Raw genomic sequence first — 22,952 nt, 5'->3', positions numbered from 1 at the left:
GTGATCCTGAGGGGTGGTTTCTGTCAGGGCAGTTGCTGGATGTTCCCCTTGCTTTGTCAGTCATGTGCAGGTACCATGCTTTTAAAATTTTGGTACTTAAAAGTGACCCTGCAACCAGAGCAAATGTCTCCAGCCTTTTGGTGTTGAGGCTGAACAGTAACACTGCTTTAAGGTAGCAGAAGTGTAGAGGTAAGACCTTCTTCTTGACAAAGGCAATTTTTTAAAATTTGGGCATAGTCTTGCTGTTTGAGACAGGTGTGAAACCAGTGGCTCAGGTGACTTCAGTGAGATGTGCTGTCTTTCTCTGAAGGGTAGAAGTTTACCTTGTGTTTCTATCATTTGAGGTAGGATATGATGAATTTTTCATTACAGTTTTAAAAGATGTTGTTTGCACAGCAAAGTATTATTTGATGAAAGTTTTTCTGAGGATCACCAGAACATATGGAATAGTTTGTCAGTGTGATTAACTCCCATTTTCATTTTCTAATCCTGGGGATGAGCAGTGTCACTGTGTTTCAGTTAAAACTGAATTCTTGATCATCACTCAGTATTTTTAGTGATGCTACAAAGTAGGTGAAGGTGGCATTCATGAATGAAATGTTTGACTATTTATGTAATGCTATAGTTAATTCCTATCATTTTAAAAGTTATTAGTGTGTTTATTTCCAAAGCTGTACTGCACTATTTGGATGATACCATGTATAAAGCTTGATTTTACTTTGTTTGGCTGATGTAACTTTTAAGTATTAGATTTTAATTACGTGTTATAGTATCAAAGGTGATTAAATTGTTTTGTATAGAAAAAAGAACTCGGTTGCTATCACAATGGTAACCTGGTGTTTTATGTCCTCTCCTCCCTCCCCTTTATGTCAGTGGTGGCATTTCCCTGACTATAAAGAGAGTGGGTAATCACCTGCATGTCTGTTTGTATAGCAAACACGAGCCTAAAGAACAAACACAAGTCTGCTCCTCAAAGAGTGAAAAAGCAGTGTGGTGAATTCTGTCTGCCTATGGCTTTCTATTCACCATTGCTGCATCGTGATGGCAAAACCTAATTTGATTCTAAAAAACACTATGGATGGCTCTCTCCACCAGAATCCATCTGTCTGGATGAGATCTTCTCTACAAGCCAGGCTTCTGCTCCCTCCCCACCCTGAAGATGAGGCACTGTCACCTGGGCCTGATTCCCTGCCCGGCTGCTGTTGACAGTATCTTGTGTCCTCTGAAGCTGTCGCGAGGATAGCTTCTGCTCTGCTAGTTTGAAGATGGCTGTGTTTTTTCCCATTAAACATATTTTGTGTTTAAATGATGCCAGTAGCTATTAGCACTTCGCTCTTCTTATTTTAACAAAAACCGATCTATTACCTGGGAAACAGCGCCGTGCCTGTCAGTACCAGTAACCCGGTGGCTGTGAAGCCCCAATAATAATAATAATAATAATAATGATAATAACAACAATACTGTGTTGTGCGGGGGGCAGCGGCGGGCAGGGGGCGATGCGAGGCGGGCGGCGCAGGCACCGCCCCGGCGCTGCCGGCTGGCCCCGCCCGTTCCGCGGGGATGGAGCGGCGCTTCCGGCGGGCGCGGAGCGAGGCACGGCCCGGCCGGAGCCGCGTGTGAGCAGCGCCGAGGCTGTGGCTGCCCGCCCGCCGCCGGCCCGGCCTGCCCGCCCGCAGGATGTTCAAGAAGTGAGTGCGGCCGGGCTGGGGGCGCGGGGGAAGGAAGGGAAGGGAGGGGAAGGGAAGGGGCCGGGCGCCCCCTCGGCCCCGGGCCCGGCGCCCCCTCAGCCCCGGGCTCGGCGCTGCGCTGGCGGGAGCGGCCCCGCGGCCTCCTCGGGCCCCGCCGCCCGCAGCCCTCGGCTTTGCCCTGGGCACTCTCTCGGTAAATGGAGCTGAGTCATTAACTTATCCCAACTTGGGCTGGTGCAGAGCGCCGGTCGTGTTTGTGTGGTGGACGTGGAGGGTTCGCATCTTGGCAGGGCTGTGGGTGTTTGTGTTGCCGGCAGAGTTCTCTTGGAGTTGGGTAAAATAGCGCCCTGGGCCGGGGTTTATCTGTGACACTGAACACGGGCTGTGGCCGTACAAAAAGTTTAGGGGTGAAGACAGGCTACAAAGGGGGGACCCCCTGCCTTCCCCCAGCCCAGGTGTTCCCCAGGGATAAATTTAACATTAATGAAATCCTGCATTTGAAAGCTGGACAGTCAGTCTGCTATTAGACTTCTATAGTGAATCTATAAACACTTCTGAAGACAGCTCCTGAAAAATACATCTTTTGAGGAACAAACTGCATTTCTAAAACACTTTCATTTGACAGATTTGATGAAAAGGAGAATGTATCAAACTGTATCCAGCTGAAGACTTCAGTTATTAAAGGTATCAAGAATCAACTGATAGACCAGTTTCCTGTTATTGAACCATGGCTAAACCAAATCATGCCAAAGAAAGATCCAGTCAAAATAGTAAGATGGTAAGTATCTCTTCTCTTCAACTTTGCTTTCAAGGTGCTAGGATTGCTTCCTTTGTATGTTTTCTTTGTACAGTAAATAAACCTACCACCTTTGATAGGCATCTATCATCTCTTAATAGCTAGTTAGAAAGTTGTGCTTTAAAGGCACATGCTAGTAGGATGCTTGAGGAGCTTAAAAATGCTTCCTAGTAGCTAATGTGCAGTGTACTCAGGGTCTCTCCAAGGATCAGCCTGTTGTTGAAGGGAAGTATTCAGCTTTATGCACATGGAAGCTCAAAATTGTTTGGATTCCTGTCAGTAACATTTTGTACTATTTTTGGGCTTCCATGTATTATCTTGATTATTTTACTTTTTTTTAAAATAGAGGGTAGTACATTTTTGCTGAATCCTCATTATTTGCTCTTTGTATTGCATTTAAAAAGCAGCGCCAAGGAAATGCAGTTTGTGTATTTGGTCAGTAGGTTTCTTTTTTCTCGAAGGGGGAAGAAGGAGACCACTGCTGAAGAACAAGTCATACAAAAAGATAATATTTTTAGCTTTAAATTTTGTTGCTAATTGCCTGTTTTTATTCTCAGGTGCTAAGATAGACCAGACTCCATTATGTAAAATACTGTATTTAAAGTGTAGAAGGGTTAAGTAGCTCTTGGATTTTCTTTTTTTTAATCTTGCAGTCATGAACATATAGAAATCCTCACTGTGAATGGGGAGTTGCTGTTCTTCAGGCAAAGAGAAGGGATTTTTTACCCGACACTAAGGTTGCTTCACAAATGTAAGTGTTCTGAGGGGGCTGTGCTGGGAAGAGCAGGGTGACAGTGTGATTCCACAGGACATCTCTAGAAACAAATTAAAAAGAGCCTCCATTCCATCTATTCCATGCATATGCATGTTCCAGAATAGATGTTAAAGACACAGTATACTTTCTTAACTGGAATTTATTAATTTTCTATTTCACCTGTCTATGCTAATTGCCTCCATCCTATATGCTAAGCAATCTGAACTTAAGTAAGAATTAAATTGTGTAAAGCTCTGTAAAAAAATCTTGAGAGGCTCTCTTGGAGCAGAGATATGTTTGCTATTGTTGGTCCCTATCTTTTTTCTTTCAAGTCTTTTTGTTATACAAATACTTGTAAGTTCTTACTAGAAAAATATTCTGTCTTCCTGAGTTTAATGATGTATATCTGTCTCCTGTAGAAACTTAGGCTGCATGCTTTTTACTTTTCACAATTTGCTCTTGCAATATTTTCTTGCTGTTCTGCTTGATTGTATTACTCTGTTTTGAATCCTAAAGAACGTTATTCAGTCAGATCTCAGTGTTGGAAATGCTTCAGGAGTGTGCCTGCCCTTGAAGGATGGCTTGGAGAGCTGACAGCTTGCATGAATTTTGTCTGTGTTTGCCTTTTTTGTTCTGTTAACGTTAAACTGTTTTTCTTTCATGTTGGAGTAATTTGTAAGAGTACATGGAGTTGGCAGAATTTAAGACCCCTTGGTTTTAAGATCTCTTAGGATGGGCACTTGTGTGATTGTTTTCCCTAGTGGAAAATTGTTGCTCAGTCTGTGGGTCTGAGAGTGTGCAGGAGCCATAGCCTGAAGTGCTGGAATACCTTTGGTTCTCAGATAAAAGATGTGATCTGGGAGGACAGCGTTTGTGTCCCTTTGGGTCAGTGTTTGTGTCCCTTTGGGTCGGTGTTTGTGTCCCTTTGGGTCAGTGTTTGTGTCTTTTTGGGACAGTACCACCCAGCAGGAGCTCTGGTAATTGTTTCTCATACTTCTACCCTTGCAGGACACTCTCTATCTCACTGCCCTGTTTAAACTGACTTTACAATGAGCTGTTCATGTTGTGCTGGTGCTGTATTAATGGCAATGCTGTGTCTTTCCCCTCCTAGACCCATTTATTCTCCCGCATCAGCAGGTTGATAAAGGCGCCATTAAATTCGTCCTGAGTGGAGCTAATATAATGTGCCCTGGCCTGACATCTCCTGGAGCAAAGCTTTACCCTGCTGCTGTTGACACTGTTGTTGTATCCTTTTTAAATATGAATTCATCTCACTGTGGGATGAGTTACATTTCTGTTCTTGTGTTTTTTTCAGTTGATTTTTATCTGTATTACTTTGAGTTTTAATTGGATTTAATGAAATAACTAATAATCAGAAGGGAACTGCAGAGGTTTAGATATTGCTTGGCAAGGTTAAAGTTGTTAATATTTTTTTCACTTACTGTATGTTCCAAACCACATAACTATTCCTGCTGTACTGTTGGGTGGGCTGCTGTTTCATTAATCTCATTGGTAAGTGGAGCTCCTTAGTGATTTTATGCAGAATGGTAAAAGTAGATGAGGTGCAGTGCAATTTGTGCCCTGCCTCCTTAGTCAATCTTGTATTCCCTTCAGAAGAATTCTCTCCTATTCTTAGGGAATTAGGAAAGGTGAGTAGGATCAGCTTTACTGCCGTTAGGACTTGCTCTCTGTGTCTGATGAAGTTAGTGTATGTCAAATGAGGAAAGTGTGCTAATTCACTCCTTATATTACTGATAAAAGAACCCTGAACAAATACAGCATTTACAGCACCAAGCTGTGCTGCTTTTGTTGTTAGTTGGATGCTATAGGAAAAGATCAGCAGTGAACATCACGTGTTGCTAAGCTCTGAAAAGGACACGTGATTTCAGTACTTGTGGTTTTTAAATTGGTGTCTCAATTCTTCTGTGCCTTGGAATCTAAAATGGCCCCACAAACATGTGCTGTTTTGTTCCAGAAAGGCAGAGACTGTCATCTCTGTGTTAGACACAAAGGAAGAAATTTAGCACTGGGAGATTTTTTCTGTAATTGCTGTTCCAAGTTCATAAATGCATGCTTTGTTCTACACACTGATTCAGTTGTTAAATTCAGTGCATTGTTTTGCTTATCTTTAAGAACTGGAACTCTAGAATTAATAAAAGATTAAAAGTTTGACACTGGGTTTTGAAAGTGTTTTTGGAAGTAATTTCTTTATATTGCTTTGACTTTTCTGAAATAGTTTAAAAAGAACTCTGTTTTCCTTAGCAGTAATTTGTAGGCAATTATGGCAGAGGGAAAACAACATGCATTATGTGTGGGAGTAATGAAGATGTCAGCTGAGGACATGTAAGTGTTTTAAAAGCTGAACTATAACCTGTCCCATGTTATTATTCTTGTGTTAGTTTGGAGTGTAAGCACCACTGTCAAGGTTACTGCACTGCTGTTGCAGCATGTGTTGAGTACAGAGTACCTCCTGGGCTAGGCAAGAGGTGTAATTTGGATTTGAGAGGATTGAAAACATCGAAGAGATTTTTGTCTGCAGAAACTCAAGTCCTGCTGGATCTTGGTTGCCAGCCCAGGCTGTTTTTTCTCTGTGGCCTGCTCTTTTTCGTCAGGGTGTACCCAAGCAGCCCAGCACTCCTGCTTGATGTGCTGACTAACTCAGCTGAGCCTCTTGTGAAATTTAGAGTTCTGCTCGGGATAAACAGAAAACTGTTTGAGAAGGAAAAGAGAGACAGAAAATTGAAATGGATGTTAGTTGTTCTTGGCTTTCAGATAGTGCTAAATCATAAGTAGCTAAATCACTTTGTCATTTTAAGTTCTAGTAACATCTTGTAGGATGTGAGGTGCACTCAGCTGATTTGGTTTCCAGACCTGTCACCTGGGGGCAGAGAGGAAGCTTTTTTTGGTGAAAACAAGTTACTCTCTTTTGTTGGGTAATTCTCAACAAGCCTGTCCTGAGTCATAATAATAGCACGAGGCAGAGAGGGGGGAATGTCTTGGAGGACAGGGATGGAGAGGGACTGCAGAAACCTGGATTTGGACCTGCTGTAGCTGTTGAGGAGTTCTATTCTTCAAGATTCTTTGTGGTGCTTCAAAGGACTCCAAGAGCAAGTAGAAAGAAAAGCTGCCTGTGTCCCAGTCCTAAGAGAGCAGTGACACTGTGATCATTGCAAACCAAGGTCCTTTGTATACCTACCTTCAAATCCACTGGCCTTGCAGCTGAATATCCTGTTCCTGGGAGAAGCAACATGAACTGGAGAGGAAGATGAAGTGATACTCCTCTCTGCAGCCTCTTAGCTGCTTTTTTGTGTGACATTGTTCCACAATTTTCTGGTTTAGGCAGTGGGATTTCAATTTCAATCTCTTGGTGTAATTACTACATATAATGTGTTAATATTGTGTTAGCAGCATTTCCCTTCCTGATACTTTTGGACAGATTGTGTAGGTAACAGAACACTTGGTGTAAATAGAGTAAATTATATTATCCAGGGGAATGAAACTTGTTCTCACTCCCAAAAAGAGATTTGTTTTGTTTATTGTGGCAAAACTAGTTCATTGGTGTTTTTTTTTAAACTGGAAAAATAGACAGAAGCCAGTAATTTTTAAAAGATGACATGATTCAAAAGATAGTCAATACTATGGAGGATAGCATGTCTCTAACAAGCTGAAAGTCCTTGGCACATAAATTTAGCATTTTTAATTCTTTATTAAGTGGGTAGATGACCTGCAACTAGAAGTGAGGCAGCTCACCTGCATGTGATTGTGTCATTGGCACACTTGGAACCAGAACTTGTTAGATTCTGCATTCCAGTCATGTTGTACCACATCCTGTGCTTGGATTGGAGGTGCTGTGCTACTTTGATGGAGAAATGGTAATATGGAGAAAAGTAGCAGAAGTGTTGTCTGAAGAACTGTGTCCCACAAAGAAACTGTGGAAAGCTGTTGAAAAGACGTGGAAGGCAAATATTGTCCTCTTATCAGTCAGCAATGTGGGCACATGTAATAACAAATATTGTTTCTTGTCCACCTGCTGTGGAAGATAATGACTTTGTGATTGGTAGCTTTCCCCTTCCAGTTGACAAATGTTGCAGTTTCTACTTGAAATAATGTATTTTGTAGTGCTCTCATGTTTAACCTAGCTAACACTGCTGTGTGTTTTTCCTCCTACAGTGAGAAGGTCAACAAAGGGATTGGTATTGAGAATATCCACTATTTAAATGATGGCCTTTGGCATATGAAGACATACAAGTGAAACAACAGGAACTGTTACTCCAAAGGAATGCACTTAGATTAAATGTGGACTGCTTTGTAATTCCTTGTTTTTAATGTGACTGAATGTACAAATTATTTTGTTCTGTGGCTATGCTAAATAAATCAGTTGAATGCAAAAGTACTGTTAGGCTACAATAGTTTTCTAGATTTCTTTTTATTACAGTTACTTTGTTTTGTCTTAAACCTGAGTCTTCAGTGACTGAAGATATTTGTTGAAAGATTCTGCATGGACTGTGAGTAGACTATTTCAAATGGAAAGGAGGAAAAAGCCAAGAAATGTTTACATTTTTGTGCTCTTCTAAAAGCATAATATAAAGTGTGTGTGAAATATAAATATGGTTTACAAAACCTCTGAAGCATTTCAGATTTTTTCTTGACATCTTGTTAGTCTACCTAGTTTCTTGAATGTGGAGAAATCAGGTTTTTTGACATTATTTTTTAACTTATTAAGAGCATTAACTTCATTTTACTTAAGGATTTTCTCTTTTTAATACGCATTTATCTGTATAGGATTTATGAACTCAGCCTGATATGTGCATTAGAAATTCTTTTATGGTGGCTCATACCTGAAGACTGTCTGTATGTTCAGATTTCTACCTGCCAACACTTTGATACTGCTCTCCTTCTGGAGGAGTTTGTAGTTCTGGTGGGCACACTGCCAGTGAAGTGTGTGCCACCCTGGTGCCTGATGCTCTCTACTCCCTGTGTGCCGCCTTATTTTAGGAGCAGAAACAAAGTCACTGTTAAATAAAGGCATGACAGCAAAACATGTTTTTCAGTATAGCCAGGAGCAACTTTTTCAGGTGGAACTTGAAGAGCTCCCAGCTTGTGCACACTGCCACATGTCTGTACAGCTACAGAAGGGGTTCAGGAGCACTGTGTGTCTGTCTGGATAACCCAGTCCTTTGTTCAGCATACCCAAAGCTATGCCTATGGAAAAATGGAATACTGTAATAAATTAAGGAAACTTTTAAGGTCTACCACTCATAACTGTCTCTGGAAGCATTTATTAATATTTCAAGTCTTTAACACATGCATTTTACAGCAGCAGAACGTAACTTGGTGTGCCAGTGCCTTGTGGTGCTGTTCTGCAGGCTTGGTTTCCCCACCCTGGACCTTTACAGATGATAATAGCCAAGGTGTTCTCCAGCTGATTCTAAAGCCAAGTTAAATCATGGCAGAAGGAATGCTGCTTTTAAAATTCTGTAAAATTATTTACAAGACTCTACTTCTGAAAATGACAGGGTAAATCTGAAACTATCAATGTAGGAAGACAAAATTTAAGCAGTGTTGCAGAAAGAGTTCTGATCATTCCTCAGAATTTCAGAATGCTGGTGAGCATTTCTGTGCATCTTAAAGATTTCATTGTAAATGTATTGACTTCTGGTGCTATAGGAAATCACTTAATGTTTCAGTGTTGGTGGGGTTTTTTTGTTGTAAAATGAGCTAGTCTTGCTTTTTGTGGTTTTCTTCCATCTTATCTCTTCCTGTTGTCCTACAGCACCTCAAATCTGTGACAATAAGATTTTTTTCTTGTTGGAATTGTTCACTCTCATTCTCCAATGACTGCTGTTGCTGCAGGGGGGTCAGAACTGTTTTTAATAATCAGAAACACTGAAAGTTTTGCTTGCTTTATCTGGTTTTGTTGAAGTTTTTGCAGCTGTATTATTCTATAAGGAGATACAAGTCAAATAAGGCTGAATTTATAAACCAGATTAGCAAAACATCAAAAGTACAAGTTTTACCTGGGTTTTGGCAGCAATTGTACTGCTGTCAGCTGAGCTCTGACTGATAAGGGGATGAGCAGGTGCATCTTGTCTCACCTTTCAGAAAGCAGCTGATCTGTGGGAGCCTGTATGGGGGTCTGAGCAGTTGTCTTGTCAAAAACCTGATGCTTAAAACAAAAAACCCAAGATGTGGATATTCTCATCAGCTCTGAATTTCACTTCCCCACCTGCCCACTTGCAGCTCAGGGCAGGGTGTTACAACTGGCTGGTTAAAGCTGAGAGAACAGTCTGCTCCTGTTTTATGAATATTGTAGTACCAACAAAGCCTGTGACTATCACAGATGTAACAGATGGATGTTACACCTTCCTCAAGTCTTGAAACACCCATGTCAGGTCACTGAATTCTAAATGGAGTAAGTACTGAAGTGCTCTTTGTTTACACAGGCTGTGGATGGATAGGAGTGTGACCCAGAAACTTGTGTAAAACTGAGTGCCCTCTATTGTTAAAAAAAAAAAAAAAAAGAGCATGAAAAACCCCAAACCAAACATCAGATTGTACTGACAATTAACCAAATTCTTCCTTGTCAACACTATTAGCATCCACTAACAGGAGTAAAAATAATACTGAACCTTTATTCTAACATGCTTATAGATGGAGTGAAATTTTAAACGAGCAATTAATCTTGTGCTAACAGACTCCCTGACCATGTTAATACCTATGCAAATACAGTTTATCTTTTTCTTTTGTCTGCTTAGAAACAGTAGTCCAAAGGGCACTTGATATTACTCTGCTGCAAGATTTCTTGTCACCTTGCTTCCTGCTGTTAGAAGGCTGTACATGAGGTGGAAGGTGCTGTATAAGCTCAAGATATTGAGTGTGTATTGAGTGTAAAAGAAATAGCTTAAAGTTACAGTCTTTGAGACTGAATCTGTAGTCAGTTTTATTGGTACAACTTAGAAAGGTATAAAGACATTCTAGAAATGCCTGGAAGAACTGAAATAATCAAAGTCTTGCAAAAATATATTTTTAAGAGTAGACTAAAGTCCATTTCATTTTCATTAATAAATATTTACATGTACAAACCCCCCCTATAAACTTAATTTCCTTTTATAATAAACATTAACATCTTCTTTTTATAATTTCATTCCAGCACTGTCAAAAGCATTTCTCTATAAAAGATTTAGAAAAAAATTCTCCTTCCACTTTTAAAATGAAGAGCTTTCCCAACCCTCAGTGTGCAAAAGAACCTGTACACCAGTACCAGAACGTGTCAGTACAACTGTGTGTTGTGAGAAGAGCCAACGCCACGTTCCAAGCCTTCCCCGAGGCCCCGTCAGTCATTGTCGGAGCCCGGAGGGGGCAGGAACACCAGGGCGTCGCGGTAGGAGTGTCCGTAGGGCCGCAGCCGGTACACACCGTACATCATCACGTGCATGTGGTTGGGGGCCAGCCCGCTGAAGGTGATGGCCATGTCGGAGCAGCAGCCGTCCACCACCTGCTGCGGGTGCGTGGACATGGCCTCCTTGATGAGCGCCCCCACGGATTTAGTGTTGAAGACGTCTTTCCCTTCGGAATCTTCGGCGTTTTCGGCAAACACGCCACCGTACTTCAGGCAGATGGCCAGCTGTTTGTCCTCTGCCAGTTTCCAAATCATACCTCCCTGCTCTGGGCACTTGTCAGGGTCTTCGAGAACACGGGAGAGGCGTCTCAGCGACTCAATGCTTAACACGATCCCTCCCTCGCCATCTACGTACTCAAGGTCACCAGATTTCACAGTGTGGCCTATGTAAAAAGGCTGAGAGGGGTCTTTTTTCAATAAGAAATACTTGAGATTTTCAATTATAGCAAATGTTGTTGGATATGCAAGGAAGAACCAGCTGAATTCATCCTTATAGCGTTCGTACGCGATCTTGTAAGCTTTGCGCATCATCGCCCACATATCATTTGTGTTGACGGCCACAGAATCGAACACTTTGACCTTTTCTGAGCTGTAGAATTCTGCCTTGTCACAGTGCTTGCTCCAGGTCTCCCTTGCTGCAGCCCAGTGCCCCAGATCTTTTGGTTTGACAAGGATTATACAGTACACATTGATGTTTTTACTAAGCTCCACACGTTCCCCTTCTGAGAGGTTTAAGACATCTTCCTTGTTGGGAGCTTGGATGTGATGATGCTCGTGGTGATGTGCCTTGGTCCCATGGCCCACCTTAATGTGTCCGAGGAGCGTAACCAACATGCAGAAGACTCCTCCAAGCACCACACCCTTGATGAAGGAGCTGCTTTCAGAAATCATTTTTCCTAGAAAAGAGACGCACTGTAAGAACTCACAGGAATAAGTGCACTAGTGCAGGTTCCATACGGTTCTAATGCAGTCCGCAATCTCTAAACCCCGCTGCAGTTCCCTTATCTCCCGCACCGGGACGAGGCTGGTGAAAGCTGTGGCGATATCCAGGTTCCCGGTCGCAGCTCTCGGTAACGGTACGACACGAGTTCTGTGCCCCGGCCCCTCTCCGTTGCCGTGACCACACGGCCCGGGCCCCGCCGTCTCCTCGCCCGCAGCACCGAGAGGCGGCGGGACGGGCTCGGGCGCTGACGCGGCCCGCGGGGAGCCCTCCCGGAGCCCGGTCCCTGCCTGCCCCGCTCCACGGCGCTCGGTGCCGGAGCGGCCGCAGCTCCCCAGACTCCCCGACCCGCGGCCCCGGCGGTACCGCCGCTCCCGCCGCAGCTCCCCGAGCTCCCCGGCCGCGGCCCCGCCGCTCCCGCCGCTCACCGGAGCCGCGCGCGCCGCCCCTTCCTGCGCCGCCGGAAGCGCCGCGCGGCCGCCCCGGGCTCCGAGCGCTCGGCGGGCGGGGGCGCCGCCTGGCGGTGCGCGCGCGGCCCTGCCTCCCTCAGCTTCCCTCCGGGAGGGGAACAGCCGCGGGCCCTGCTGTGTCAGCGCAGGGGTTAGAGAACCTTCCCACTCGGACCGGTCTGAGCCTTGACAGTCACGCTCCCAGCGCCAGGGACAGTTGCTGCTGGGGCAGAAGGCTCTTCACGGCGGCCGCAGGCACAGGACGGGTGCCCCGCTTGTCTCCCCACACACTGCACTCATTATTCCCGGCACAGCTGCACCTAAACATCTCGAGCTGGTGCCTCCGAGGAAAATCGCAGTTAAGCAACCCCTAGGCTTTTATCCCGTCATAGTGCCCCCTCCCACAAGTGTCACTCTCCCTCCTCAGTCCCCTTCCCCTGCCCCAGTATCTCTGTCCATCCCCCTCACTAGCGCCCGGAAAGGCAGCACTGGCCTTAAACTGTATCCAAGATCAAATAAAATATATCCAAGTATATGTAGGATCAAATATATATCAAGTATATCAGTATTTCAGGTATATCTAGGGACAAATCCCAGAGACACTGCCATAAATTTCCTAACCAATACAATAAACTGTGCTTAAAGCATGGCACATTTCACTTGTTGCTCTGCCTCCCCGGCAGACAGCACAACACACACAAAGTTAGTTAATATTTAGAATAAACCAAAAACCTTATTTACCACTGATACAACCTTTTATTTCCTTTAGTGATAATTGTTCTGATCTCCAGATTATCAGAATCTTTTTCATCAGCTGTCAAGAACTTGAAGTTGACACCTGATTTGAATGAGCATCACAGAACAACAGTTTGCTCCCTTTTCCCACCTGCTTCTTGAGGAAGAAAAAATAAGAAAGAGATTTTGCAAGTTTTATCTCTTTGTTAGCTGATAAACTATACCCTTAAGCCAAGACGTTGATTAGGATAAAGCCCTATACAGGTTTTGTCTATCTTGTAAGTTATATCCTGGTTGGATGAATATAGCAGGTTTTATATTAGTCAATTTACAGCTGAGGTGCTCTGGATTTTATGGCACCTGTCTGGGTGCCTCAGATGCCTCAGTTATTTGGTAAGGTTTTTTTTTTTTAAGGCTCTATTGTAGAATTCAATGCTCAACAATGTCACATTTGGCAAAAAGACCTGTGATGACTCCTTAGCTCTTCTGGGCCTGGGGAACAATTGGTTGAGGTTCAGGTAAAACTGTTACAAAATAATTCCTTTGGTTGGGTCAGTGCATGTCCAAAATGGCTCAGTTCAGTGGAACTAATGCCAATTACACACAGTGATAGGAGAGCACTGTTAGCTAGTACAGGTAGGGGAACATCACTCATCCTGTATTTCCCCACCTGACTGCTTTAAAGGAATAAATATGTGGACAGTCAGTTTTTTATCACATACCAGAGACTAGAGATGAGTTCAAAGCTTTTTTTAGTATCCCCTGTTTGCAGAATCAATTGTGGCTTTCAGGGCTTCAGCAGTTGCTTGATCAGGTACTTTAGAGAGATTTGAATGACTTGCGACTCACTGCTTCAGCAGATGCTTCAGCAAATTGTTTTCCTGCTTAACTTCAGTGAGGTTCTTTCCAGCTCTCTGACAGAATGACTAATGTAGCTACAGATCTTGACTGTTGCTTTAATGTCTTTTCAACATTGCTTTTATCCAGCAGTAGATCAGGGAAGAGAAAGTCTAAGCAACATGGAAAGCATGTTACAAACCCAGAGAGACTCTCTGGCTTCTGAAGCTGTTGCTTGGTGTTAAAAAGACTTAAATGCCATAGTAACGCATAAGGTCTCACCACAGTGATTGTGAAGTATTTGGAGCTCATTTAGACAGACACACATGTAGTCCTGTTAACTATCCATCTCAAATTACTACATGAAACTACTCTTAAGAACTTCAGGGGAACTATTTGAACTATTCAAGTATTTGAAGTGACTCTGCCATTGGCTGGGAACCAACCAAATCTTGTAACTGAGAAAGCGCCAGCCCTAACATGGAAGTTAAGTGAGGAAAGTCAAGGGAAATGCTCAGTCACATTGTAGGAATGAGCCAGGAGAACTGACTCCTCTAAGATCACTGCAAATGGCCTTGCATTAGCTTTGTATTAAAACATGCACTTCTGTATTCATCGAGAGTATTGCCAGATTTCATCTTTGAGTACTGACTCGCTGTCCAGGGAGATGTTCATTGGCTGCAACATCATCTCCTACTTCCTACTGATCCTTCATAGTGTCTCTGGGACAATAGCAGCCTTTGGAACCCACAAACCTGTGTCAAGATCTACCCTGCTGACAGAGCTGATAGGCTCCATGGTTCATTGCTTATCTCCAGAGACAGAACTGTTTCTTTGTTATTTTCTGTTTGTCTTTCTTCACTGGCTGTAGCTGCATTTGCCTTCTGGTTCTCTTTCTTGCCTCCAAGGAAAGACATCAAACATATTCTCACTGTGTGGTGCAAAATATCCTTGAGAGATTGGCTATTATCAAAATATATTTGATAGGAACTTTGTTCCAATTAATGTGAAATGTTTCAGCTGACACATGACTTGTCATCTTTTACAGGCACTGCTTGTTAATGATCACAAATGAGTGTCCAGACCCATCTGTCTTCCTGCTATGTGTGTGTGCAGGGGGAGGCTGGGCTGGAGCCTGCAGCTGCACTCAGAACAGGTAACTGAAGGCAGGGAGAGCTATTGCAGGTGTTTCTGAGCACTTAAAACACCAGTTGAGCTACATGTCATAGAGAAAGAACCCCTAATTAGGAGATACTGTTGAAATTAAGAGAAATGCAAAGGTGAGGTTGAACTGGGACAGCTGATGTTGTTGTCACACCATCCATTTGTTTATAATGTTGAATCTACTGGAAAATGCACAAATTCTACCTGTCCATTTGACTGCATCAGAAGAGGGAGGTTGTAAGGAATGAAAGGGGAGACTTTAGACAAGTCCCTGCCTCTGCTCAGCTCTCTGGCACTAGACATTACCTTTATTGAGGCAGCCAGCTCCCCAAAACCCACTCTCTCTCTCAAGTCCTTAATAATGACCAATCAGGCTTATTACAACATGAATTATTTATTGAACAGACATAAGGAAAACACACTCAAGGCTTTAACAGATTTACTTACAACACAAGATAAACAAAAAAACTACTACTAGATAAAAATACAGCGCACATTAATAAAGGTATCTATGTTACAGCTAGCAAAGAATTAGTATAGATTAGAGCCAATGTCACTTACCAACAAATGATGGTGGTGTGCAAAGAGTCTCCTAATTCCTCTGAGTCCCAGGCAAGTATCTCAATGTGAATGTCACCACATCATGGAGAACTCTCTACACACTCAGAGAGTCTAGAGGAGATTTCTGGTTTCATGAAAATCATAGTGGTCTTTTATAGCTGTAAAAACTGCTAGTCTGTCAGTCACTTGTTTCTGGCTTATCCTTTCCCACCACTCAAGGAAGGATGTTTATTGCTGGCTGAAGGCGTTTTCAGCTGAGGTAATTCATCCCAAGACAAACCATTCTGGCCTAGCTTAGCCATGGGGGAAGTATCAGGAGGTGAAAGGTCCTGTCAAAGGGATCAAGTATGGTTGTGGTCTGAAGGCTGCAAACTCACCTTGAGTAGCTGAACACCCATTGGAGCCCACAGAGATGGTGCAGGAAAAGGACTTTTAAGAAGAGGTCAGCTATGTTCTATTACAGTATGGCCTTTCCAGTCATTTCATGCAGCCCATAAAGTGTGTAATTGAACAAACATATCTGCTGAGGTCTTCAGTCCTATTGTTGAAAAGTTTGGGAATCCCTGCTTTGAAGTCATAACATAGTGAGGTGGAGATTCTAGTTTGCAGGAAAATAAAGTCATATTTCTTGGTTCAGTTCACAGGCACCTGCTCAGCTCACCATTTCTTTTGAGGCAGATGAATTCCTGAGCCAAACTTTAGCCACCTCTTCTGAAAATTTTGGCCTGCATTCTCTTTTTCACTTCAGTTTTCCAGATTTAAGAATCTGGACTCTGAAAAGACACAAACTCTTTGTAGGTCATGTGCATCTTGAGTCACATACAACAGCAAAACCTTGTCATAAGGGTAGGCACTGGACAAAGGAAGAAAGTTTTAAAGCCATCAAATGTTATATTTTTAATACTTATTTCAGAACTCAGTTTGAAGTATTTACATTTGAGAAAGTTTTCTCTCCGATTGTTGGACAAAATGCGGAAATTACAGCTGAAATTCTACTGTATTTATAGGAGGCAATGCATAATATGATCTTTTAGACTTGGAATCTGTTAAATTGATGAACTATGTTAAACAAGTTTTAAATTACTTTTCTCTCCTCTTTCTTCCATGAACACTGTCAGGGAAGGGCTTGGCATTGAAATGGCTGTTATTTAGATGGTGCCCTCAAGCGCAGGAAGGTATGTGAGAAGGAAAAGATATGTGACTCTAGAAGAACTTTAGACTGCTTTATAATTTCCTCAGTTTTTCATGTGTGTCCCTGAATACAAAACCCATCCTATCCTCTGAGTATGCTAAATCAATCAAGTGAATGCTAATGTCCTGCTGGCTCCAGCAATTCAGCTGGAATTGAACTATCAGAGACAATGCCTAGAGCTGAGCTGACATCATTGTGAGTGACTCCAATGCAAAAGTACAACAGAAAGAGAATATAAACTAGGCATTTTAATGTCAACTCTCTTAGAAGCACAGGAAAAAATGAATCATCATTGATCAAATAGAAACAGAAAAAAAAAAAGAGGCAATGATAGGGAAATCTTATTTTCGCGATCCCAAAAGAAAAAAAAAGTTGAGATGAAAATACCATTCTATTAGAAGGAATGGGTTCTTAATAGGCCTTTAAAATAAAATGCATGAAACAGTGATGCAGTGATTTTGTGGCATCTTTAAGGAGCTCAGTGTTGTCAGTCTGGGATTATTTGGAAAAGGCCTTCTGCAGAAAATTATGGGATGGTATGTGCTGCATAGCCTTCTGTCTTCTCCCCTAATTTCTCTAGAGCTTCCATATACTTTATACTCTTTATGTGGGGCTTTTGTTTTTAATATGTGCAATTTGGAGAGTACACACATGATTTGAGATGCTGATATGCTGGTACGTGGGTAATTGTGCCCTAGTTCCTGCTCATATCTAAACATTTATCTTTAGGTAAATAAAGCAGTAGCTGATTGCTACCCCTTTGGATTTAAATTTGCTATCTCATTAATCTGAGGAATTTTAATTGAGGAAAAAATTATACATGCTTGGATCAGTTATATCAGTACAAGAGGAGGTGAAGCTGCTATGACAGAGTAGAAGAATCTCTTTAGGAATGTGAATTGTCAGCGATGTGCAGTATCTATTCACATGCTAAAAGATTGAATTAAAAGTGATAATTATGTGCTGTTTTTGCTGCTTAAGTAGTTAATGCCATTATAACTGTGCTGCTTAATGGAAAAGCTTAGAATCAGACTAGCTTGGGAATACTAAAAACTGTAATGGATTTCTACTCAAGTAATTCTTTCTATTATGAAACAAACCCACCAAATATATATAACTAAGTCTTTGGATTCAATTATTAATCCTCTCTTCCTATTTGAAGAGCAAAATTATCACTTAACAGCAGTTCTCTGAAATAGTATTTTAATGATTCTAGTCATCTCATAGTTGAACATGTTTTTCCTGATCAGTACAAAGTCAGAAGATTCTCAGTGCTGAATCAGTTTTAATTATTAATCTGAACCAGGTAAAAAATACAGTGCCAACAGCATGTCTTGCGCATCTGTCAAAGAATCTGTCAGGAATGTCCTCTGTGGGTTGTCCTGTGCTACCTGGCTTCTCTGCATGAGGAAAAGGCTTTGGTACATGGTATTGGAATGAGACTGTAGATACAATGCATAGGAAGAGAAATATGCTGTATGCCTGGAGGGATTCTTTTGGCCTGATCCCAGCATTTCATAGTTCTAAAACAAATTTGATGGGCTTCATTACAGTGCAATCCTGTCTCCCCAAGGAAATTGCAGTAGTTTAGATGAAACACTTGTTTTATCTTGGGAGGAAGAAAAGGAAGCAAGTAGAAGACTGAACAGTTGTGTGTCATCCTTTTACAGGTTGGTGCTAAAGCAAATGGATTGAGGTGTTGTGGTGGTGTAACTTGTGCTCCTTGAATGTGTATTCATGGTTTATAGGGAGGTGCCACTGGGGGCAACTGCTGTTGCAAATTCAAAATCAGAAATAATCTCTTGCAGAAGCTATGCAAAACCTTTCTACCAGATAAATGTAGGAAGACCAAGTTCAAAAAACCCTTCTGTTTTTATTCTTAGCCACATATTTTAATCTATTCATACATCTGGTTATTCCCTGCATCTGGTTACATCCCCTCTGAAGACTCTATAACTCAGGGGAGAATCTCCTCCTTGGTGTTAACTACCAAAGCTGCTTTGTCCCCAGTGTCTCATGGCAACTATCTGTGCTTTTTGATTCTGATGCTAGAGGACTAAAGTTATTTATTTAAAGCATTTATTCTACAGAGTGCATGTCATTTGACACAACAGTAATTTACCCTCAGGAACTTCCTGGCACATCTGTAAATCAAGTCACTTCTTCAGCCCAGCAAGATGTCAGTCCTTCCTCACTGCTGCAGTTTTGGTAATTTATATAGCATCAGTCAAGACTGACCAAGATATTTGTTTGGCCTGTTACTAAAGTCGTAAACTTCTGGGCATTCTACAGAGAATACCCAGTGTTACATCTTGCCAATTTGTTTAGATTATTACATACTTTTTCCTTTTCTATGTATTTCTGTTTTGTTTTGGCTCTTTCCATACCTTAGATGTAATAGATTAATATTTTGTTTCCAAAGTCTTTCTGATGAAAGTGTTGGGACTTCTTTGTAGATGTACTGAGTTTTGCTGACCTACATCAGGAAAACAGAGCAGTCTTACAGCAGTGGACAAATATTGTGAGGTTAAATTTATTTTGCTTTGGAAATGAGAACTTGATACAAGTTGGCAGAAACACTCATGTGCAAACAAGAGTCTTGAAAGGCTGACTCTGAGGTTCTCTGATGCTATTGGGATCAATGGAAATGTTGCTGCTTCATTTTCTGCTGTGGTCTGAAATTGTCTTTCTGCAGTAGCTGGGCTAATTGTGGGAGTTTTCTTTTCTGGGATTTTTCTGGATCGATGCCCATCAGGAATGACACCATGATCAACATTAATATAGATCTTAATACTGTTCTCCCTCCTCAGCTTGAAGTGAAAGGGAACTGGGAGTGTAGGATCAAGCCCTTAATTTGTTTCTTACACTTGATTTGAGGCTTATTGTCCATGGTCAAGCTAAAAGGGTAGCAGAGTAACTCAGGCCTCTGAGCAACTCATCATGTTGGACAGAAAGCAATTGGGTCCAAGGCACAGCGTGTTGGAACTTTGCCACTTCCTTTCTCTTTCAGTGCTGTTCTGCCTTCTCACTCCTCTAAACAGTCTCTTAATCTCTTTCTGTGGGTAACTGGGCTTCCTTCCTGAAAACTTCCCCCATTCAAACTGCATTTGGAAATAATTTTATATTTGTGCTTGATACAAAAGTTTTCAAAGGAGCTTCACAGACACTAATCAGGGTGAAAATGCAAATCTAAAATCTGTCTTGTTTGAAAGTTTCCTTTGGAAACCATTTAATTTCTTACAAGCACACTTTGGCAGATGATGTGGCCCTTATAGTAATAAATCACAGGAACATGAGACACTTCACTGCAGCTGTGACATGGCTAGTTAGGATCCTATTCAAGAAAAAGGCTTAGGCAATGTATTTTCTTTCCCATACTTTGCTGTGCCATTTCCCCCCCATATAGTTAAAATGAAAAGACTCTCAGAATGCTCTTATAATTGTCTTCTTAGAGTTATAATGTGCAAATGCTTTTTTCTAAAAGATAAAAATACCCAAATCTTAATGGAGCCTTTTTAAATGGCACAGCAGTAACTCTCCAACCTCCTTCATGGTTTCCTAAATCTCTTTAATAAGGGTGAGAAGCAGCTTACAGAGGTCTCTCTGATTAAAGGTTTGACCTGGAATTACTTTGAATTTGTATTATGTAGTCAGCAGGTTTACTGTGGTAAGTCTTAACAGAATCTTTTGAAGTGCTTTGCAGGTAGAGCTGTAAAGACTGTAAGTGTTCTATAAAACTTGCTAAAACCACAAGAGAACCAGTTAGGCATCAGGGCACTCTTGGAAAGCCATATCCACAGAGCACAGAGAACAGGATGCCTCACTAGTTTAAAGCCTGGGTTGGCAAGTCTTGTGACTGGGATTATATGGCACTATTTCAAGGAAAGGAGGCTGGTTTCAGTCATCTGTGAGGTCCCTTCTACCCTATGGCCAGGGTTCCTGCAAGATTATTATCACTAAAAGAATAACAATTCTAAGAAATTACTCAAATGAGTAAGAAATACAGCCAGGACATGAGTTTCATGGAAATTAATATGCCCAGTGCTTATCTCCATGCATGACTTGGCTCAAAGGAAGCAATCAAGGATGCAAAAGCCTGTGAGGCCTTTTAACCCCACTAATTTTGAGTTTTATATCTGTAAGTTTCTTAGAAGGTGATGATCTCCTGAAGGTCACCTAACTCTCTGCTAACAGATTTGTTTTATTTGTCTGTGGTGGTCCTGTAATTCTGCTGAATGGATATGCTTCTCTAGGATGGGTGGCCTTTAAGGCTTGGGCAAAACTTTCAGTATGGGGCAGTTTTATTGTGCAATACTTAATGGCTGACTGCAGGTGTATTTAGGAGCAGAGCCATCCAACATCTACAGTACTTGTCAGTCTCAGAAAGGTCAGATTTTCATTGGCAATGTCCTTTTGCTTAAATTTTTTGCTTTTTTGGTTGGACTTTTTGATATGAATATACTGACAGTATTCCTGTAACTGCCAGCTAAGGACAGGAAATTGCAGCTTGCAGAAGTCAGCCTGCAATATGGGTGTTTGCTTTGGAGAGTCTATTTGCTAGGTCTGTATGTCAAATATCAGCACAAAGGCAACACCATCTTGCTAACAGTGATGATATTCTTCATCCTTTTAGACAGCGTGCCAGGACCTTCCCTCTTTGCTGCACCCAGCTCCTGCTGCTCTGCTTTTTGCAAGGTGTCAGGATGTGCCCTTGGAGACCTGCCTTTTACTGGGGGCAGGTGTGAAGCAGCCTGAGGGAGCCGGGTTCTCCTGTTGTCTCTCTCACCTGCCCAAGGTCCAGGATGTGCCACCCAGAGCAGCTCTCCCCCAACACACAGGGCTGCTCTGCACTGGCAGTTTTCTGGGCAGAGGGGGAAGCACTGCTGATGGGGAATGAAAAGAGAGGAGTCTGTTTTTCCTGTCCCAACTGCTTGAACAGAAAGGCTGTTCAAAGGGGACCCAGATCTGGAGAAGGGAATCAGGGAGAACCCTCAGATGGAGTGGGCAGAACACAGATGGTGGAAAACAGGACATGGAAGAGGCACAGCAGAAAGCTCTTTTAAATTTAAAGAAAAGTGAAAAAGTACTTAAGAAAGTAAATAACAGCCAGCCAGCTTCACCTCAGTCAAAAGAGTGCTGCCCTTTCCTAAGCCTGCACTCAGCACTACCTCTGTTGTGAGCCACCCCCAAGGGCTGGATCAGTACCCTGTTACCAGCCCTTATAACACAGAGGGAAAGCAGACCCCAGAGGAGCTGACTGTGTTTGGGGAGAGAAAATCTGTCTGGAAGCTTCATCCTTGGTTAAGGTTAGTCTGCTGCCTGTCATATTTTAGCTCCAGCTGCCTTTTAAGCAGACATCTAAACTCTTGCCAGCAAGAGATGTTGTAAGCCATTTTGTTCTGGTTGAGGTCTGTACCTGAAAGACTGGTGATAAAATCCCATACATTAAATTACAGTGGAAAATAGCAGCATGGTACAGAATGAGCTGCAGTGTTGTGTGTATAAGGCTCTTGGCACAGTATTAGTCTTGGTCTGTGAGGAGGATTTCCACAAAGTAAATTAAACAGTTGCACAACATTTCCCAATTCAAATAATTTATTCTATCTCTGTCAGCTCTGGAGTGCCTTCTTCAAGACTTCAAACCAGATCTGTACATGGCATAGCTGAGCAAAACCAACTTGGGTGAGACTTCTTGTTAATGAACAAACTGGCTATTTCTTGAAAGTCTTTGCTTTATAGCTTGACTGCAGAACAGATAAAAGATTTGGGAGTAACAAGGGCATCGATATTTTCGCATTTTTCTGCTTTTTTCTGTATGATCAGTGGAGGTAAAAGTGTGTGCTGGATCCACCTCAGCCGGGTAAGGTGCAAACAGGTGAGTGCTACCTCCTAGTTAGTGCCTCAGCCTTCTGAAGGAGATGACAGTGCTGCTGTACTGCAGGAAGGGATGAACTCCTCCTGCACTGAAAGACTGCTGCTACTCCTCCCATTTCCTAGTCATGCAATTAGAAAGATCTATTATTTGACTACAGTCCCTAAGCCTGGCTTCTTCCACATCTTAAAATAATGTCTTGAAAGTAGAAAGGACCAGGGCTGACTTTCTTGCTGTAGAACATTTCTCTTAACTCGAGAGGCTGAGTTGCAAGCTGCAGGGACAGAGCATGGACAGAGGGGCTGTGAATGACAAAGGATGACTGTGTTGGTGGGGCTGTACGGGATTTTGGTAGGCAGCTCCTACAGCAATTAACCCAGGGCTCTGCTGGCTCCCACTGGTCTGGTTTGCTCTGGGTGGGTGGTGAAAATTATTTCCACTCACAATACACAATGGAGCACAGTAGCCTATTTCAAGAACAAAAGTCAGATTTTTCTAAGTGCAGCTAATGGACTGAATGTTGGATGTAGAGCCCACATGGGTCACTCAGTGAAGCTGAAATAGC

At 42.3% G+C, this 22,952-nt stretch overlaps 2 protein-coding genes across 4 annotated transcripts; one reads left to right on the top strand and one right to left on the bottom strand.

The window, feature by feature from the left end:
• The first annotated feature begins 1,528 nt into the window (after positions 1-1,528).
• MCTS1 (MCTS1 re-initiation and release factor) lies at positions 1,529-7,631 on the top strand. Its single transcript, XM_074551500.1, has 6 exons — positions 1,529-1,688; positions 2,314-2,466; positions 3,138-3,235; positions 4,350-4,483; positions 5,514-5,581; positions 7,409-7,631. Exons 1-6 carry the CDS (start codon positions 1,678-1,680, stop codon positions 7,488-7,490), a joined length of 546 nt encoding a protein of 181 aa, XP_074407601.1. The 5' UTR covers positions 1,529-1,677; the 3' UTR covers positions 7,491-7,631.
• Positions 7,632-8,320: 689 nt separating this feature from the next.
• On the bottom strand, positions 8,321-12,122 carry C1GALT1C1 (C1GALT1 specific chaperone 1). 3 transcript variants are annotated; one of them, XM_074551497.1, is made up of 2 exons: positions 12,006-12,122; positions 8,321-11,533 (listed from the first exon to the last, which is right to left on the bottom strand). In XM_074551497.1, exon 2 carries the CDS (start codon positions 11,526-11,528, stop codon positions 10,572-10,574), a length of 957 nt encoding a protein of 318 aa, XP_074407598.1. In that variant the 5' UTR covers positions 11,529-11,533; positions 12,006-12,122; the 3' UTR covers positions 8,321-10,571. The 3 variants fall into 3 exon arrangements, with proteins under 3 accessions (XP_074407598.1, XP_074407600.1, XP_005484501.1); XM_074551499.1 differs by having other exon boundaries at positions 11,944-12,019; XM_005484444.4 differs by lacking the exon at positions 12,006-12,122 and adding an exon at positions 11,652-11,935.
• Positions 12,123-22,952: the final 10,830 nt, after the last annotated feature.

Source organism: Zonotrichia albicollis, chromosome 14 (assembly GCF_047830755.1).
Source record: "Zonotrichia albicollis isolate bZonAlb1 chromosome 14, bZonAlb1.hap1, whole genome shotgun sequence".
Classification (NCBI taxonomy): Eukaryota; Metazoa; Chordata; class Aves; order Passeriformes; family Passerellidae; genus Zonotrichia; species Zonotrichia albicollis.
Note: the sequence above shows the minus strand (reverse complement) of the source record. Positions and strands in the feature narration are given on the sequence as shown.